Source organism: Tyto alba, unplaced genomic scaffold (genome assembly GCF_018691265.1).
Source record: "Tyto alba isolate M040663 unplaced genomic scaffold, T.alba_DEE_v4.0 Super-Scaffold_34, whole genome shotgun sequence".
NCBI lineage: Eukaryota > Metazoa > Chordata > Aves > Strigiformes > Tytonidae > Tyto > Tyto alba.
Window position 1 is genome coordinate 1,665,653 of NW_024881309.1, and position 17,493 is coordinate 1,683,145.

The window sequence follows — 17,493 nt, forward strand, 5'->3', positions numbered from 1 at the left end:
CCAAGCAGCATCCAGCACTCCGTCACAACCAGTCTCATCATTAAACTAAAAAAACGAGGACTGGAAATCAGACTTAAGGTCATCCAATATCTGGGCTTTTCTCTTGCCTCTGGGGAGATTATTCAATGGCACAATCCGGAGTCTCAGTAGAAGCAAAAAAATACCTGTTTGATACTTTATCCCTGGTCCCATTTTCTTCCCAGCTACTGCTTAATTAGATTTGCTCTTCCACATGTAGCCGGGTCAGGTCTGGAGCAAGGCAGCAACAATTTCAAAATGCAAAATTTAGGGTGAATTAGGGAATGTTATTGGCATCCCCTTTATTTAGAGTTACAAGGCATGCTTGTAAGTGGGGAGAAAAGCTTTTTCAAGGTGCACTTATGATTTCAAGCTCTTGCTTAAATCTACCTTTCCTGTTTCCCAGGCATTTGTAGACCAGCTGTCTGTGGGAAAAGGGGAGCCGGGTGGCCGAGCTGATGCATGAATTGACGTCTCCCCATCTCCCATTGCTCATCCCCTGCTGAAAAACAGAATTAATCCAGCACAAAAATCTGCTTGATTCCAACCTGTTCAGTGCTGCCTGTGCTGCTGTCCAGCATCAACGGGCTCTGAGCAGCCAGAAAAATGGTATAAAGATGTCGGTGGCTGCTTCCCCTGTAAATAAAGAGAAAATAAAAGTAATTAACTTTCTGTCTCCAAATACATAGAAATATATAGGGCAGGTTGAACTTAGCAGCTTGTATTTCATCAGGCTTTACTGAACACCTCTTGGAGAGAGAGGGAAAAAGGAGGAAAAGCAAAATCCCTGAAGCCCAAGAGCTGCCTGTATAAGGCAGCAACCCTGTTATTCCTTAAATAATCGTGCTCACACAATTTCCCTGGGCTGCGGGTTTTACCTTCTCCACTTGCAAAAAAACCCATCCCAATTTTGGCCATCCTGTTTTAAAAAATGTCAGTGACCCCACTGCTCAGCTCTTATAGTACACAGCTCTATTTTCAATGTGATTTGCAGACAAAAAAAAACAACCAACCAACCAACCAACCAACGATTCAAAAGTGTTTTTTCAGGCCTGTGCAGGCATTGCTTCTTATTTAGTTAAAAAATAAATCCTGGAAACAGTCAGAAGAGGGAGACAGAGCCCAGCAGTCACACACCAGCACTCACCCACCTTTCCCTGCTTGGGCATCCAAATAAATAAAGCCAGCCTCCAGCTTCCAAAACACCCTTATTAATAAAAAGCACCACTAATAAACCTAAAGTTTCCTTCACCGAGCGGCGCTGCAGACACATTTCTCTTTTTTTTTTTTTTTTTTTTTCTCTGCATTTTGCTTTTGAGACGATTCCTCTCACTTGATAGATGCAGCAGCTAGAGCTGCCCCAGGGTACCCGCGGGATTTTGGCATATTTGGAGAGAAAACAGGTCCCTGATCTACGCTCCCTCCTCTGCATTTGACTTATGGCTGCTGGGGGAAGCTTTGCCATCAATAGGTTATTGCTGAGCCCACAGCAGAGCAGCCTGGGGACCTTTGCAGAGGGTTTCAACTGTTTGTTAGTTTTGTTTTGTTTTGGTTTGTTTTTTTTTTTTTTTTTTAATATAAAAACACACTCGTATTTTTGCAATTCATCTGCTTGAGGTTTCTTTCTGTGAGCCTGTTTCCCAGCACGGCTCAACTTACTGGTCAAGGGCCGGATGCAACACACGCTGGCTATTTAATTCTTATATCCCAAGTGATGAGGGAGGGAATTGCTGCCTTGATCACCAAGTTGTGCTAAAAAGAAATATTAGAAAAGGTAATTCCTTACCTGATTATTACAGGTCGGACTCCAGCAGAGGGAAGTTACCACCATCCCCTGGGGTAGCATGTTGCCCCAGTAAAGCTGTCTTTTTTTAAAAAATTGCTCAGCTCTCCTTTTCTTTGCCTGGGGATAAAAACTGAAGCCGTAGTTCATGGGGAAGAGCTGGAAACCTTCAGAAATGGGTGTTTTCCTCTTGTGCAAGCCTTGTTCAAACATCCATCTTGCTCCAGGAGGTGCAAGTTGTGCCTCCCTGGGGATCTGATTCTTGAAAAAGCCATTTGGAAAGGCTCTGCAGAGCAAGCTGCTCCTTTTTTTTCCTTTAGCTATGTCTTTCTGGGGCATGGGCACACCTGAGGATCTACCCTAAAGCCACTGTTTTCCAGGAGATCAGGCTAAATATAACTATAGAGATACGCCAACGTGCAATGAGAGCAGTGCCACTTCCCTCCCCGACGTCATGACTGGTGTGCAATGAGTGGAAGTGACTTTGCAAAACACAACAGAAATCATATTTATTCCGTAAAAAAACCCTCAAAACCCAATAAGGAGATATACAAATGCTTCAAAACACCAAGGTAGTAAAAGGACCCCAGGGAGCTCACGTGCCTGCACAGCGCGTTGCATTTTTTATAACCTTCCAGTGTTACTTTACAGTTTCCCCCAAAGTATCTCCTGGACCTGAGAAGATAAATCACATTATTTCCACATTCAGCATCTGCTGCCTCCCTAAGAGCTTTGCTCCAAGCTGCCTTTCAGTCCTCCGCCGTCTCACACTCTGCTATGGCAGATTGCACCTTCCTCCTCGTCTTCCTCATCCTCCACATTGATGGGAATGTAGCCTCCTTCCTTGGGCAAGCACCAGCACCAGCCCGCGCCGCTCAGATCCACCGCCCCAAAGCTGAAATCCCGCATCTCCAGGAGCTTGAAGTCAACAGCGTCCAGCTTGGAGTAGATCTCGTTGAGCTTTTGCCAATACAGCCAAGCCATCACGAGGCCGATCACCTGCAAAATATGAGTATTAAAACCACTAGAGTGCTGCAAACCCTTCCTGGAAGTCTTGTCCTGCAAGGGTTGCTGCCACTTGAATTTCCAAGCCTGGCCGTGAGACAAGTGAGGACAAGATCTAGTAAAATCTTCTGCCAAAGCAACAGGCTCGTTGCTAAACTCATTAATGGCCACATCCATCTCACGACTTTCCACATCAGACCTGGCAGGGGGACGCAGATTAGTTGGACATCACTACAAGCATTGCAAAGAGAGAGGCAGAGGTCCGGGCTCTTGTTAAAATTAATATATTGTTGCAAGCAGGGTGCCACACAGGTAATTTCCCATTTCCCTGCTGGCTGTCAGGGAATTAAAAAAGTACGCTTGCAATCTTTAGGAGAAGGGTGGGGGGGCGGAAAACCCATTTTCATCAGCGCAAGATTTCAAGCACATTGCTTTGATTTCACCTGATGTTTCCTTTGCAGTGCTACGCTTTGGTGGCTGCGAACATTAGGCGATAAGCCCTCGCAAGGAGCTATTTGCAGACCAGACAGTGATGAGGGGCACGGTGGCAATCAGAGCGTTTTCAGCACAAACTGCATCTTTCGTACCAACTAACCCTTTATCCACCTTGACTACTGATCTGTAGAAATAAGGTTTATTCCCTATGAGCCCTCAGATGCTTTGGAGTCAGCACTGGTACACAAACACTGCAGTTTTGTAGGTATTTTCAATGCATGAGATGGGATAAAGAAGGACGAGACCATCTTGAGCCTCGGGGATTTTCCACTCAATTTTGAGGCTAGTAGCTGACATGTTTTTCTGCATAACCATCCCTTGCAACGAAGAGTCAATAAATAACCCAGTTGCACCTGTACCATCCATCAGCTGGAATCTCCTGCACTGTTGCAGTGCATTGGTTCTGGAGCTGAAAAATGTTATTAATCATTTCTCTGGTTCCTAACTGATCCATTAAATAGTCTGGAAAGTGGGAACATTAAAAGAAAGATAAATGGGGATAAGAGCAAAGGGTTGTAACGCATCTTAAATTTGGGACCATTTTACCCCACAGTGGAAAGGGAAAAGCGTTTGTCCAGAGGAGACTGCAGAAAACGAAGGTGAAAACTCCACAGGGAAAAAGCAAATCAGATTACGTGTCACCCAGCGAGCTGAAAGCAAACAGGCAAACACAAACATCACTGGGGTTTATTAATTTGCCTTTCAGAGACAGGGAAATACCCCACCACCCGCACGAGCAGCTTCTGCCTTGCACTGAAGCCTCCCTGAAACAGCTCAATATTTATTTTTCCCTCCCAAATTCACCTGGAGGTGGATCCCCTTCAACAAGTCAGAAGAAGCAGAAGACCACATCCTCTGAGCTGCTCTCCCAACGTGGAGAGTCCTTCCTTGAAGTCCTCAGTTGGAGTTTGCCACGTTCCCACTTTCCTAATTGCACCCACTGATCCTCAAAGAGCATCCTGCTTATCTGAGGTTCCACCTAATTACTGATAACAGGATTAATCACCAAACGAACAGACAAGGTGCTGGAGGCTGCTGTGTGGTTACAGCTAGCAGGGCTTTCCTGACTGCAGAATTATAGAAATGCTGGATTTGTGCCGTGAGGGTTCTGTGCTGGGAAAGATGACTGCAGATGCTGAAAGAAAAACTGAAGTCTTGAAACATCTCAGCATCTCCTTTTGTTATCCAAATGGTCTGAAATCAGGTTATCTTACAGCCCCAGTAACTTTTATGTATGTATCTGTGTAGCTCCCCGCTGCCCTCAAAATATTCACTGCTGCGCTGCGTATTATATATCCCTCTCAGCAGGCAACTCCTCCCCAAATACTCTACGAAATTATTTCAGCCTGCATATGGAGACAGCATTCAACCCTGACTCTGACTGTGCGAGGTGCATTCGCTCCCCAAGATCGTGTGCAGGACCAAAACTGGGCCGTGCAATCGGAGCTTGCTTTTGGCAGCAAAGCAAAAATAATAAAACCAAAGACTTTGTCATGTAAATGCCAGCCGGGGTCCTGCTCTCCTATCCCCTATCTGTCTGCTCTTTGGTCCCCCAAAATTGCAGAAACCTCCAGGCAGGGGTGCAGGAGGCCAAGGCTGGTTGGACGATGCTTGGAGATGGCTCTGTCTCTCCACAAACTGGCGAGCCCAGAGCAACCGCTCCCACATGGATCCAGATAATAAGATTGTGCTAATCCATATTCAAGAGTAGAGCCTTTAAGGATTTAAAAATTTTAAAATAATATTTAAATGTATGTCAAGCTTTAGCATTATTTACTTCTATTAGCATGTCATCACTAGGCGGATTAAAATCCCACTGCTGATACAGTGAAAGAACCAAGGAAGCAAAACCATTTGAAATGACAAATTCTAAGGCAAGCGTGTCATTTTTTCCTCCCTAAACCAAACAGTAATTCAGAAAAGATTTGTGTTTACAATAAATTAAATGCAAATGAACCCAATTCTGCAAAACCAGCCAGGTTCAGGGACATCATCCCTCTGGCTCCTCTCCTCCCAACGGCGATGTGACGTCCAAGGTACTGCAGGACGCAGCACCCCAGTTAAACCGGGGATTTCTTGAACAGAATAAAATTACCCCAAGTCCTCAATCAGCAGTCTGCATCCCACAGCCTTCACTCTCCTCTGAGTTATGAACCAACTTCCATTCCAGCTCGCCTCTAAATATCCTCTTTCGCTTAATGAAAACAGAAAAAGCTGTCAGGAATATAGATGCATTCAATATCCCCAGCACCAAGGGCACCATGTTTTCCAGAAGTAAAGAGACTTCTAACGTGAGTGCTGATTTTATTGCATTGCAATATGAAGGAAGGTGTTATTGCAGAGGAGCATGTTAACAAAAATGTATCAAGTATGAGTCTAAAAAAATTAAAAAGCTGCTTTTCTCCCTGACTTCTCCTCCCCATGGTGGTAATCACCACCGAGCGAGGGGGAAACTGCTTGGGAGTTACTGCTTGCGGGTCATTTAAAGTTAGAAAATTGCCTCTTCTCTCTGGCTGGCGTTCAGCGAAGTACAGAAACCACCGCTGCCTCGGGAGGTCTCTAGTCTGCCACTTTCTGAGCTTTTTGCTGGGGGATTTAAATGCACTGGGTTTGCATGGAGGTACATGATCATCGACTAGTTGCTCTTACTGTGTGCAAGAGCAGTTGTGTGCATAACATAAATCCAAAGACCTTTGCATATCAAGGAATGAATAAAGCATGCAGACCCACTGGGAAGTCACAATATGATATATATATATAGATAGATAGATAGATATAAAAATAAAATGTTTGCAGTGATATTGCAATAACAATTGCACTATATATATCACAATTTGCATTGGCAATGCTATTTGTAATTTGGTGGCACCCAAAGTCAAGGATCCCCTGTGGTGACAGCTATGGAGAAAACCACCCTGCAGATGACCTTATTTGAGAATTGTTGCCTCGCTTCCCGTCCAGACACTGCAGGAGGAAGCATGCAGAGGCTTGCACAGGCATATCCTTCCTGCATCCTTCCCTTGGCACGTGTTTTCCTCCCCATTGGGGCATGCTGCCCACCTCGTCTCTGCTCCCCAGCTACCTTGAGCACGAATCAAGAAAGAAAACTTTGCAAAACCAAAGCGTCACGATTAGAAGCAGTGATAATCACTATGGCCATGCAGATACCCAGATTATTATATTTTAAGTCACTAAGCATACAGTGTTGCACCAGGAAGGAGATATCCTGTTGCTTTGTTTTGTTTTGTTTTAAGAGAAAGTTAAATATCCAAATGCACAGCAAAACAGAATAGGGGCATCAGATGTCTGCTGCCATTCCCCACCTCTCCAACTCCTCCCGGTAGCAGCTCGGCAGCCTTGAGCCAATCCAAAACTGGCATTTTGCAGCTGAAGACGTGAACCTCCATCTGTCGGCAACATTTTGGGAAGCCCCTGGAAAGCCACTGCTGTAGTCTGCCCCCAACCCATCCAATTTATAGTAAGGAACTTCTGAGTTGTCTTTTTCAACCAGCAAAAGGGTGCGTGGGATGTCTGCTGCCAGCGAGGGCCAGCCCTAAATTCTCCCATCCAACTCATCCAAGCAGCTAGAGGAAATTTATGTCCATCAGAGAGAAGAAGAGTTAAAAAAAAAAAAAGGCTCCAGAGCACAAATCCTCAGGGATTTTGTTTCGGACTCCCAGGGGCTGTACAATGCTTACAAGCATTGGGAAACACAAGCAATGGTAAATAAAACCCATTCATCACTTGCAGCTTTTCATATCCTCCCACAACGCTTAATCAAACCCCTCGGTTGTATTTCTCCTGTCCCCGCAAGTCCCTGGGAGAGGGACCTCCCTGTCCCAGCAAAACCATGTGGGAACACACAGCCAGGCAAGGGCAGTCTGATTATTTTCTTGGTTTATGCCTCAATTATAAATTCTCGTTTAATCCCAGAAGGTTCCCATGGATATCTGCAAGTCCCTGCTAGTAGAAGACCCTTGAGTTTTCTCTATGCAAAACAGCAAAAGCTCAAAAAGCAAATTAAAACCCTTGTTATTTTGTTCCTCAACTTGCAATTATTTCTAGCCAACTCAGAACAGTGACACTAATTATAACTGTATTATGATTAGGCTAAGGGTGTTGGCCTGTCTGGCTGAGCAAGGACACCATGCTACTGCTGTTCCCATCTCGTTGTTCCAGAAATTAAATAGTTATTGCCCCTGCCACAGCAAATGTCTCACTTCATCCACTGCTATTACTCCAAGGCATGAAGAGACATCTTTATGTTACAGGAGATATCCAGAATAGATTGGAAATACGTGGTCTGGTGGTTTCAGTGCCTGTTCTCCACTCTTTTTTGTGGTGACCGTGAAGCATCCTGGTTCTCCAGTACGATTCATCTCAGGTAAACTCTAATATTGCACTTCTTGTGATCAATGCTTGCTCTCCCCTTCAAAGCTGAAAGCCTTCTTCCTCCTTGGAGCTGACAGCAGCCAACGAAGACTTTTTAAAACTATTTCAAACAAGACAGCACTGGTCCCAATGACACATTTCCTAACATCACAAGACTAAAATTAGATTAATATGGATACTTTAATGCAACTAATGGTTATTCCTTCTCTCCCAGCTCTTGAGGCAGTTAAATATATACAAGTATTTGAGGCTACACTCCAACTTCTGTGGTTCTGGTGTAGCGCAGAGCCTTCTGCTAGACATAAGCCATGTATTACTGTCTCCCATGTAGGCGCCGTAAATTTTCTTACGAGGCTTTTTGGTGCTCAGCTCCAACCTTGCCAAGCCCCAGCTCTGCTCACTGTCTCGTAGTGTCTCCACTTGTTCTTTCGGACTAAACAGTTTTGCATTAGGAACAGGTCTCAACGGGGCTGATACGGCCGAGATCTAATTGCAATATTCTCCTCACTGGGAAATGCTCGTTGATTGATGGCTCATCTCTTCCACGTCTGGCAAAAGGAAGCATGCTTGGAGTCAGGAACATTTTTGGAAGCAAAGAAGGAAAGGGCTCAAACACTCATTTTCACATTATTATACAACAAGAAAAAGGTCTGGAAAACCACAGATGTTTTCCCGTAGGGGTGTGTGGGTGTGCGGGTGCCTGTGATCGGTGGCTCGATTTGGGGTGGAAAGGTTGTATTTTGGGCCCTTGCAGAGCACTTGAAAGGAGCTGAGCTCCTCCAGTCGCATTTTTCTGGGCAATCAAACACACAAGGCTTAATTTGGCTTTGGCTTAACACGGGCAAAAATTAAGGATGGAAAATAGCAACAAAAAGATGTTCAAGAGCCCTTGCAGGGTGACAGCATGATTAACCACATCCCGCTGCACCATGGTCCCAACAAAACCAACTCTGGCCATGGAGAAAATCAGCCCAATGAGGGTCATCTGCAGGAAATCCCTTTTCCATGCAAACACCTCCAGCCACTGGGCAGACGTGCGCCCAGCTCCAGAGGTCCTTGCCGATTTGGGCGGCTCTAAAGCTGGATTCTGATAAACAGAAGAGTTGAATCATTTCAAGCTTTCCCAGAGCTAATCAAGTAAAAAGCAAGCATTTATATTTTATTGGCTTTTCCTTCCATAAATTGATATTTATAGACCAGGTTCTTGTAGAGGTCATGGGCTGCAGATGAAAAAATCCCTTTTATTCCGCTTTTCTACTACATTACGCATTCATCAGCCACTGGAGAATATATGGCCTTCCAGCCCCTGGAGCAACTAAGATATTAAAAAGCAAACAAAATACAAATTAATCTTGCAAAGAAAAAAGGAACTTTGGCAATACAAAGCCCTTTACACAAGGAAACATTTAACATTACCGTCACCAAGAGATGAAGACGTCAACGTGCAAAATGCACGTTGCAAGTCTAATGCTGCATTTTTGAGGACTGAAATAGTTGATCTTCTGGATTTATACTGTTGTGAGGGATCATATACCTCTACACTTATGCCTTATTACTCTGCAGCTGCTCCCAATGTAGAGCTTTGGAGACTGATGAGATATCAAAGCGAAATGGAGGTAGCAACAATTTACTGCGAGTCAGCTGTGCCTCAAAGTCAATAAATACTAACCCTTGGCAGTGACCTTTCAGAAATTTTTTTTCTTTTTCATTGGACTCATGCCACTTTCTACTTCTTTAGGATGGAGACAAAGAGGTTGAAGTTCTTTTTTATGCATTTTTTTTTCTACTTTATTACAGTGGCTACATCTTCACCTTGCTAAGGAGGGTGAAATACCATCAGAAAACATCCCCTGCAAAGACATGGGAATGGAAAAGTTGGAGATGCTTTTCCGAATGTCAGTATAAAAGCTGCTGAAAGAGCTCCTGGGCATGGCAAAGGGGAAAGAGCAACACGCAAGGTTATTTGGCTTATTTTAACTACAGATGTGTTTTATGCACACTGTAAACGCCTTGGATAATCTTTCGAGAGGCAGGGAAGATAGGGATGCAACCATTAGAAAACAAATTTATGTGCTTTGCTGCACCTGCTGAAAGATCTGGGGTTGCTTCATAATTAAACACAACTAGTATAAGGCCACGACATGCATTTGCCACTGACTGCCAGCAGCTAAATTAAAACGTCTTTTTGAGAGCGATGTGAAATGCATCACAGTTTGGCCTCAGCCTGCAGCTTGGCTGAGAAGAAAGGCAAGGAGACAGGATCGTTACTGGAGAACAAAACACAGGAAAAAGAAAAAAGAGAATTAAAAGTACTCTGCAGAAGCAGAAAAATAATTGAGTTGATGCGTTTATGCTTCTCTCTGAATGAAGACAAATGAACACAACCAGTTCCCCACTCCTCAAATAGGATTTTTTTTTTCTCCACTGCTTGATGGCTTACTTAAAAAAGGCAGAGACATTAATGATTTAAGAGTGATCATAAAATGATAAACTCCCTCTGCCGTGCACCAGCTGGGAGAGAGGCTGGCTGCTCCGCGGTGACATACCCGGCCAGGATTTTTCCCTGCCTCCTCACATGTTCAATCTTTTCAACACCTAGAAAGACCCAGAAGATTTACAGCTTTCCCCGAACCCAATTAGACAGATGCCCACATGCCTGAGAAAGCAAAAACAAGCAGCCTTCCCTGTGCCTTTGGCCTCTCACACAGATATTTGGGAAAAAGGAAAGAAAAGTTAAAAATTCTATAACTTCCCGCATAATGGAATGCCAAAATTTGATGGTTTCCCACACCTGAGCATGATGGAAAGACAGCATTGAGAGCAATAACTGCCCTCTCCCCATGGGCACGCTACATCAGCCAAAACTTTTCTTGGGTCCTTCTTTCTGCACAAGAAGAGTCAGTTGCTTACCCCAAATCCAAGCACAAATTTTGGGCACTCGGATGATGAACATCAGCCAAGCTCCAATCCCCAACCTTTGAGCCCTCGAGCTGCTCGCCATCACAGACGAGGCTGAAGTTTGATCCTAAGGAAGAACAATACTTTGAGGAAAATTAGGTAAAACCCAAAGCTGGACTCAGGATGTGGATCATGATCCCAACCTTTCTCCTGCAAGTTTTCCACCAAGGTGCTTTACAGTTCCACGGAGAGGCACATGTCCTGCAAGGGACATGACAAATACCCAAAGGCCAATATGTTCACTCTTCCCAAAGTTTAAGGCACTGTTGCCTCCCCACATCAACAGTGCCAACTCCTTCCCCCTTGGATTGGCAATTCAAGGACAATATTTTCACCCCAGTTTTCTTATGGCAGCTGCTGGGGATGAAGCCGTTTCTGGGCTGACAGCTCCTGGCAGCACAGATGGCCATTTATAACTTAATTCCCTCCAAAACTTGACAGAATCAAATCCGATTTATATTTAAAACCTGGAAATCATGAGCAGATGGGAAGAACGAGGTTCTTCATCTGAAGAGCATTTAACGGCACGCCAGAAAAATCACAACGCTAGCTCAAAAGCACTTGATATTCATCAAGGCTCAGCAATCCTTATTGCCATCTCTGGTTTTCCTCCCCATCCTTCCCAATTAAGAGCATCATGTTGGCAGGTTAATGGGTAACGCAACAGGCGGCTCTTGTAATGGGCTCTCGACAACCTGCAAGGCAGATGGAAGCGGTCGCCTCTATTATAGCACTTTCTCACCCCATTTCTGTGCCCGTTGCATTTCCTAGTAGTAGCACAGCAGAAGTCCATTGCTCATTTGCATGCTTTAGAGAAAGCACTTTAGAAATGTGGAGCATCACAGCCAGGACTGGGCACAAACTGCTTCCCGATCTTGGTTTTTCATTTGGACCATCTGAGAGCTCAGGCGGAAAGTCCAACCTTTGAAAAATTAGCTCAACGTGCCACGTATTTCCCCAACAGCTTCTGCTTTATTCAACCACTACTGTACCTTACACTACAGTGGAAATACATAAAAAAAATTAAAACCCTGTTTTATTTAGATAAAACCCTGTATCTGGAAAGCATCACCAAATACCTCCAAGTGGCAAACGCAACATTACATCCAATGAGATAAAAAGAAAGCTTTTGCTTGTGAGCTTCAAAAAGAATCAAAAAAAGGATCAAATCAACACTAAATCATCAGAGTTTTGTCAAAATTAATTCTGGAAAGATCTAAGAGAGATATTCACCTCCTTCACAGTGCCAATAGTGTTGCAAAGGGATAGCCCCAGCTGCAACCCAAAATTTCTCTCCATATCAAGCATCTGTGATGAAGAGCTTAATTACCTGTGCTGGAAAGTTGCTTGGATCCTCAGGCATCACTAATGGGAAATGGATTTCATGAGGCATGGCAAATCCTGCTAAATTTACAATTATGGTGTATTTTGGTTAATATTTATGCTCTATTTGAAGATAGCTGTAAAAACAAATATACAAGGGTTTGCTCTGCTAACATATGCATGCCTTGCTTTTAGATGTTATTATCTGATCAATAATTAGATTGCAGGAGTGCGTTATGAGACAGCCAGCACTGCTGTTGTAAACCCTTAATTTTGCTAAGGATGCTCTAGAAAGTGCTGTGACGTGTGCCAGCCAAGACACAAATCTCAGATGTAAATGGGGGGGGGGGGGGGGGGGGGAGGTGGAAATAACTAAAAGTGAATGATTTTCCTCCTCCAGCACAGTGAAAGAAACTGAGAGGATGGTGACTGGATCCCCCACGTACCTGTGGAAGCAACAGGGAGCAAACGATGCCCAAAGTGGCCTCGAAGTTGTCTTTGAGCCAGAGCCCGACAGCGTGGATGCAGCCTCGCACGTGGATGATGTTGAGCAGCTCCAGGCGCTGGAAGAAGGATCACAGTTTTCACTGAGGTGTTGGGTTTGGGGGGAGATGTTATTTCTCATGTTTACTCCTTCTTGCAAGCCAGGGGAGTGGCATGAGAAGTGTTTGGGAATTGATTTCTTGGATTGGACCTTTCCCTGGCTTTTCTTGCCAAAAACCTGTCCCTGGAAGCTACGGAACATATGCACAGAGATACTGCAGCTCTCTGCTGAGATACAGCCCTGTGGTCACCCCCAAAGGCCTCAAAATCAGCTCCTCTCCTACCACCAAGCCTCATAACACAACTCAGAACCAGCGTTTCCTGGAGCCGATCTAGAAAGGCCACACCAAATCCTACAGGGACTACGCAAACGTGTCATGAGCCTGCCCGTGCTCTGCCAGCCTCAGCAACATCCTGAGATGCCAGGGAAAAACAATAAAAATGAAGTTATGCACAGCTGCAGTAACAACGATCCTTGGTGGGGGAGCATTTACCTGCGGATAACTGTTTTATTTTAGCAAGTTTGGGGAAGGAGAAGAAAACTCATATGTACAAAGGAAAAAGCCAACGTTACCTCTTTATCAAGCGTCTTGTATCCACACAGGGTGTTAATGACTTCTCCAGGGACCTGTGAACAGAGAATTGGTGAACCTATGTAGCTCAGAGGAAGACAAACAGGAAAAACAAGAAATAAGAATAAAAACTAAGAACAGAAAGACTTCACCCAGTTGCCTCGACCATTCATCATAGCACAAGGCAAGCAGCTACCCTCAAACCTCACCTTGCTACTGTGGGCTCCTTTTAGCCCAAATGCAATGTTGAAACCATGCACATGGGCAGTAAGTTGTTGGGGTTTTTAATTTTTTTTTTTTTTTTTTTTTTTAAAACACTTTTCTCTCTGGTTTCTGCTGTTCTGGAGGATGCTCAGGTCCCCCCAACACTTTTCCAGTGATTTGAGCCGGGACCACCTCCACATCACACAAGCATTTAGCAAAGCAGCTCTTTCAAAATGTTCCCTTGATTTTCTCCTTGTTTAATTCTGGCCACCTTTTCTAACACCTTCAGTTGTGTCTCTCCTTCATAATGAAGGGAATTTCACAGCGATTAAATGTATTGGGCTCTCCAGAAATCAAGGGGGAACTTCCCCAAACTACTCCACCACTTTGAGGAGAAACATAAGGATTTTAGATATCCCCAAGGCTCAGATTTTTGTTGGCCAACAAAAATGTTTCAAGAGATACAGCTAATAAAAGAGAACCTGGCCAAACAATGCTATTCAGGACCTTTATAAAATAAAATCAAACGTAATTACTTTGCTTCTCTCAGGGTGGAAAGTGTTACATTCTGGTTTACAAAACTGATTCTTGCTCATCCCCAAAAAAACAAAGCTGAAGAGCAGCTCCTGAGCTAGTTGCGTACTTTGCACCTCTCGGGATTGATCTTCTGATGGTTTTTTGGTTTTTTTTTTTTGGCTTGTTTCATGGATCAAACAGCAGCTTCTATAACACCATGTATTTCTAAAGGGGCCTTGTGCCCATAAAATAATAGCATGCTGAAATTATTATGCTTTCACAAAGATGGCTTTGACAACCAGTAAAAACTCCTGGACAACAAAACAAAAATATCCCGTGCTTCAGAGGCACAGAGATGAAAAAGAGAAATGTGCACATTTAGATGTAAATTATGCTTTCCTGCAAGACACAGCATAAAAGAAATGTGTGCCTCCGGACAGACTCCAGCCATAAAGCTGCAACTTGTTCCTCCTGTAATTGGCAGGGAAATTATTCCAGTGCTACCCTACCAAGAGCTTCTGTACCTAGCACATTACTCACAGTGCTATTAGAAATCCCTTCTCTCACCATTTCAAGACACTATTTACAAACTGGGCATAGTTAAGGAGGCTAGTTAGTCCCTGTGCATATGAAAGACTTGCAGGGAAATCTGGGGATCAGCAGCAAAGCACCCATCAGCATCGCTGAGAGACATCTCATCCAGGGTTGGGACCATGAAGCCTTCAGCATAACAGCATTGCAAATTCTCTTTAAGGTAAATGCTGTCGCCTATAGAGGTATAAAGGAATCTGTACATGATCAAGGATCCATCTATTTGGTTTACATTTAAAAAATAAACGATCTTTCTTGACAGCTTTCAGCTGTCCTTGCTTTTCAGGCTCACTTTTGTGGACACCACAACACCCTTGCTGGTGAAATACCATTGCTTTCTATCGGGCTCATTGTTTGAATATATCTGGCTACGGCACAAATTAATCACCACTTTTCTTCCTTCCTGCATTAAATAACCAAGGGTTTCTCAACTGACTGCACTCCTGCCCTTCTCTTTGAGTAATTCCCTCAATGCCTTGTATTTGGGAGAAGCGTGGAAGATAGGAAAGTGAGGTTTTAGCCTTGATCGACTTTTGGCAAGGTCTTGCATGGAAGGGAAGGTCAGACCTGAATTGAAATTTCTAACAAAAAATGAGGCAGAAGCCTTTATTCCTCCAGAGCACATTTTGATGCCTTCAGGGATCACAAAAGAGCCACACACACCAATGTTTAAAACCCACTGTGGGCAGAAGACTGCAATCCTTGCACTTTTTATTTAACCAACTGCTTTTCTCCCCCAGATCAGTGCCAGATATCAGCAATGACACTTCACCAGGGGTTTGGACACACTGTGGTTGGCAGAAGCACAGCTATGCTGTGGCTTCCCAGGAGAATGCACGAGTGCCTTGGAAAACCATTTAGAAACACACTTAGAGATGAGGATCCAGTCTCACACCCTCAAGTAGGTGCATATTTGCCCATTCCTTCTTCCTGGGAAGCCTTCAAGGCCTATGACCTCAGAGATGAGACTCTTCAAAAGACCCAGAGCATTTCTGGAGGATGTCTGCTCCCATTACTGCAGCTCAGCCTGCCCTGGAAGACGCCCCAGGGGATGCAACACAAAGGTCTTGAAGTCTTGTGATAGAAAAAGATTTTTCTTGGAAAACAGGATGGGTTAATGGCTGTATTTAATAACAAGTTGAAAACATGCTGCAATCAACCCCCGAATCTGTATTTCATGCTCCTTCCTTCAAACAAGCTTGCTTCTATCATTATCTTTTTTCTTTCTTCAATATTGCATTTCCAAGTGACATCTTCTGGTACCTCTCTACTTAAATCTCAGAGGTCCTCTAAGACAAAAGGGTACTTCGCTTTCCAGCTTTCATTCATGAAGGCACAAATAGAGAAGTAGGACACAAGAAGAGAAGGGTTTCTTGCCCTACAAACCAGAGGATTTATAACTGGTTGATGAAAAGGTTATTCACAGCGGAGAGATCAGCGTGTTCATCTCTACCCAACCCAGAATTCATGCATGTGCCCTGGCTATGCCCCCAGCTGCAGGCCAATGCAGGAGCTTCTCTTCAGTCCTCAAGTAACCTATTTTGGTGGAAAGGGTTTTCAGCAGGGTTTGCATGTCGCTGAGACCCAAGCAGGTATGTCCAGACTATCACACACATGTACCTTCTTCATCCAGAAGTACAGAGGTGCTTCTCCCACCTTCTCAGCCGTCAAGAAAAACCCCCACGAGAACTTTTCAATTTTAGCAAATAGCTGCAAAAAAAGAGCTACAAATAGAGACACACTGGAGCTCTTATGATAAATGCAATTGGGGGGGGTTCACTCTGTTGTTTAAACTTAATTTTTATTAGCTGGTTTGTATGTTGCAAGCAGCAGAAAACTCCCAAGGGAGGTGGCTCTCTTAATCCATTTCACGTACTATTCATATTGTGTCAGGCTGATTTCTTAACTAAAAGTGCCCTGCAGTGCCAAAAATCAAATCTCTGAAGGGCAAGGATAAATCTATCTACCTGGTTACAGTTCTCCCCAAGAACAGGTTTCATTTCTCATGGAGATTTAGATGCATTTGGTGAGGACTGGCTTCCCATAAAACCACTCTGGCTGTCATAACCGCATTCATGGGCTTTAATTCTTGAAAAAAAAAATGTAGAGGATGTACTGTGGACTTTCCCTCCCAGGGGCTGGCTGCTCCAGTCCTTTAGAGCATCACCCTGACCCAGCTCACTGCAGTGGAAAGCCAAAAAGTTGCCTTATTTCTTCCTCTACTATATTAATCATCCATGATTTCTTATATCTCTAATACGGCCTGCTGAGATGAGGTCTTTTGTTTGCCAAATTGTCACCCAAAACCGTAGGGAGTGTAAAAATACTGAAAAATGCACTTGACTCTCTCCAACACATCCTCACTTGTAACACAAAAGGACACCACATGAATTTCTAATTCCATCTTTAGGAGCTTTAGGATTCTTAATCAACACCCTGATTAGAGATGACAATTATTTTTGCAACTGATTTGCATATCAGACTTCCACTGATAATTAAAACACCTCAGATTTCCCGCTTTTTCCATTAAAAATCCAACAATATGAGATTGATTATATATTTTCCCTGTGCAATTAGTACAGCCAGGATTCAGAGGCAATGCTGATACTCCTGATGCTCTGAACCTCAAGGAGGTTTTGCTACCAGGATTATGCTTAGCAAATCCTTTTTAGCAACGTTTATAGCATTTCTGGCCACAGCAACCAAGGGTATTTGGACTTGTTTTCCCCCTGCCTTGGCCCAGCTCCTGGCATTTTCTCCACAGCATGTGTTAGATTGATCGCAACAAGGTGGATGGTTGTATTAAATGAGACAGCGTCAGAGCACTTAGTTTAGTTTCAGCAGAAAAGTGCTGCGTGGCAGGGGTGTCTTGATTTTCTGCTCTGAAAATCAGCATAGGAAACCCTGAAAATCCTCTCCCCCTGCTCTCCATCTCCGGTCAACCCAACTCACAGCGTGTTGGAAATGCAGCCTTGCAAGGGCAGTTGCTCGCGAGACTTTTTTTATTTCATTGCAACAAGGGTGGCTCTTTATCCCAATACCCCTCCCAGCTCCATTTTCAGCAGAACCCTTATAAACCTCCTCGTTAGGAGC

The 17,493-nt window shown here is 44.0% G+C and overlaps 2 protein-coding genes across 14 annotated transcripts in view; both read right to left on the reverse strand.

The window, feature by feature from the left end:
• SLC4A5 (solute carrier family 4 member 5) overlaps positions 1-2,218 on the reverse strand; it is a 30,554-nt gene extending 28,336 nt beyond the window's left edge. For all 12 annotated transcript variants that reach the window (XR_004406019.2, XR_004406017.2, XR_004406018.2 and 9 more), the window contains exons 1-2: positions 1,805-2,218; positions 567-654 (exon numbers count right to left, since the gene is read on the reverse strand). The gene's annotated coding sequence lies outside the window, so the exon portion shown is untranslated. The remainder of the gene's footprint in view (positions 1-566; positions 655-1,804) is intronic.
• A 66-nt stretch (positions 2,219-2,284) lies between these two features.
• Positions 2,285-17,493, reverse strand: part of LOC104361308 (tetraspanin-15) — a 44,746-nt gene continuing 29,537 nt past the window's right edge. The window contains exons 6-9 of one of the 2 annotated variants that reach the window (XM_032985181.2): positions 13,092-13,145; positions 12,421-12,537; positions 10,604-10,718; positions 2,614-2,800 (exon numbers count right to left, since the gene is read on the reverse strand). In XM_032985181.2, the coding sequence (XP_032841072.1) occupies positions 2,727-2,800; positions 10,604-10,718; positions 12,421-12,537; positions 13,092-13,145 (360 nt within the window). In that variant the 3' untranslated portion in view covers positions 2,614-2,726. Of the gene's footprint in view, positions 2,801-10,603; positions 10,719-12,420; positions 12,538-13,091; positions 13,146-17,493 lie in introns of both variants that reach the window. The other variant, XM_009967461.2, reaches the window with a different exon arrangement.